Below are 2,448 nucleotides of genomic sequence, written 5' to 3'. Positions count from 1 at the left end.
TGTTTTGTTTTTTAGGATGTTTTTTTTATTGAATTTGTGCTTGCTTCCAAATCATTAGAACGTATTTAAATATTATTATGGGTGGGGAAGAGATTAATTAACTAAATGGTTGTATTTGGCTAAAGGAAATTCCTTTCCCAACAATGACGCTAGCACATTTTGAGTGGGTTGGGAGTTTATCCGTCTAGGGCAGCGTGTCAAGGAATCTGCTTTCCGAATTAGCAAAACGGAGCTAACGAAAAGGGTGCCGTTAGACTATAATAGGGAGTTGTTTTTCCGTGTGTTGAGAAGAGCTAGCGGATATCTCAATCTCATTTAGTATAGGTGAACGTTGTTGTGATTAACCTCCCGTGTTAATTAAAAGGGAACTTAGATTTATTTGTAAATAACTATTAAAATTTAAATGTCAACTGTCTTTGTATTGCGAAATGTTGAGAACTGTTTTCTGTGTTGACCCCCCTGAATAAATATATAATCTGTTCTATTGTTATGTAGTCTGTCTGATACTAGTATTTAGACGTGGTATGTCAAGGCCGCCTATTTAGTGTTTATTACATTGAAGTCTACAACTGAAAGGGGTAGCTGGACCCGGGTAAAATTCAAGTGGCATGATTTCGTTTCATACTTGAGTGCGAAATTCATTACAATATGTACTGCATGCTTCATTTATTAGTACATCGTCAGTAAAAACTACTTTAGGCGCTGGACATTAGCGTCAATTTAATAAACCAAATTTGTATATCATTTAAAAGTGCCTTAACATCAGTACAACAAAAGTAGCAGTCTTTAAATTGCGTGTAATAATATGAAACAAAAGAAACAAGTGAACTCAAGACAACTTTATTGATTTGAATAACACGAGATACAAACATTATACACAAAATGTAAACTTTGTAGACATGGATACCCGTAACATTCCTCCTTATTTAGATGCACCACCCACGCTTGTCAGTGCTATAAGGTTGATACAGTCTATCACTAACACAACGCCTAGTCATCGTTGTCAAAGACGTGTCTCCTCCATGGCCACCATGGTCCTAGGATGGGTTTACCGCGTACACACAGCTTCTGACACGCTGCCAGCGTCTTGAAGTTATTCTGGTTTCCCTGGCAACCACCATATATAAACCGCTGACACCTTCCTGTTATTTTGTTGTAGAAGAAACGTCTAAATGCAGCACGGCAACGCCCAACTACTTTAGGTTGCAGACAAACTGAAATAGTATACAGACAGTTATGATTAAACAGGTGCCTGGAATATTGAGATGCTACTTCTACATCATGTAGCTTGAGGTTGTTTTTTTCTCATACCTTTGTTTTCAATTACAATTGACAAGGACTCCACAGTTCAAAGCCTATGATATACTACTCAAAACAAGTTAAGGGTCAAATGTGTTTTAATGATTACAAAACCTACACGCATTAATTCTGAATGAAGTATAGGTGATTAATCATAAGACTAGATAACTAATTTGTATTATGCAAGTTGATGTTCGAATGCACTTGCCCTTCTAAATGGTCGGTATTTTCGTATAGGGGAATGGAGAGTTACGAGGATATTCCCCTACTTAAAATACACCAATAGAAAATATTATGTATCAAATATGTAAGTATAAATTTTAACGTTAGTGGTTCTGGAGGTGTAATAAACTAGTGGGTTTTTTTTTTTATCCATTACTGAAAGATAACGCACAGATTTTCAATGGCTTAACCGTGCAGGTGTATTTTAACTCTGAAATAAGGCGAGCACGAGATGGTCGTACTTGCTATTAAAACCAAAATAGGACACTGTTACTTTCGTTGTCATTATCTCATCACGTTTCTGTTCTGTAGCATGATTCTGTGTTGCCATGATCATTCCCGAGTTTGCTGCAATTTTTAAGATGTTATCGACTAACAGTCTTTTTGACGATTGTAATTACATATCAAATATATTTTTCTGCATAAAATATTAGTGGCTGTACATTAAATGTGTTTCTGATCGTTCTAATATTTGTACTATGTTTTATTTCAATTTATTTCCTAAAATATTTTATTTCGTACGTACGAAATTATTTTAAAACAAAATCCAGTTTGGGCTTCTTACAAATATTAAGACGACCAGAAACACATTGAATATACAGACACTGATATTCTAAACAAGAAAATATATTTAATATGTAATTTTAATCGTAGAAATATTTTATTAGTCGGAAACATCTTACAATGCAGCAAACTCAGGAATGTCCCTTTAAAACATTTGACCCGTAACTTGTTTTGGGTAGTATACATGGATTGAGGACTAGTCACACCTCAGGCGGAATACAGAATGTCTATGGTCGATTGAAATATTGAGTCATATCATGACATTTTCACCAAATATTTCTTGGACCTTTTTTATACAGAGCCGCGATTTTTTATACAAATATAGTTGACTATTTGTCATACTTATATAAATAACACAACAGT

The 2,448-nt window shown here is 34.7% G+C and overlaps 1 protein-coding gene across 4 annotated transcripts in view; it reads right to left on the bottom strand.

The window, feature by feature from the left end:
- Nucleotides 1-824: 824 nt before the first annotated feature.
- The window catches only part of LOC121371091 (BPTI/Kunitz domain-containing protein 4-like), a 13,768-nt gene continuing 12,144 nt past the window's right edge, over nt 825-2,448 (bottom strand). For all 4 annotated transcript variants that reach the window (XM_041496730.1, XM_041496732.1, XM_041496731.1 and 1 more), the window contains exon 5: nt 825-1,214. In XM_041496730.1, the coding sequence (XP_041352664.1) occupies nt 991-1,214 (224 nt within the window). In that variant the 3' untranslated portion in view covers nt 825-990. The remainder of the gene's footprint in view (nt 1,215-2,448) is intronic.

Source organism: Gigantopelta aegis, chromosome 4 (assembly GCF_016097555.1).
Source record: "Gigantopelta aegis isolate Gae_Host chromosome 4, Gae_host_genome, whole genome shotgun sequence".
NCBI classification, from domain to species: Eukaryota; Metazoa; Mollusca; class Gastropoda; order Neomphalida; family Peltospiridae; genus Gigantopelta; species Gigantopelta aegis.
This window is presented reverse-complemented; position numbering and strand designations above follow the sequence as displayed.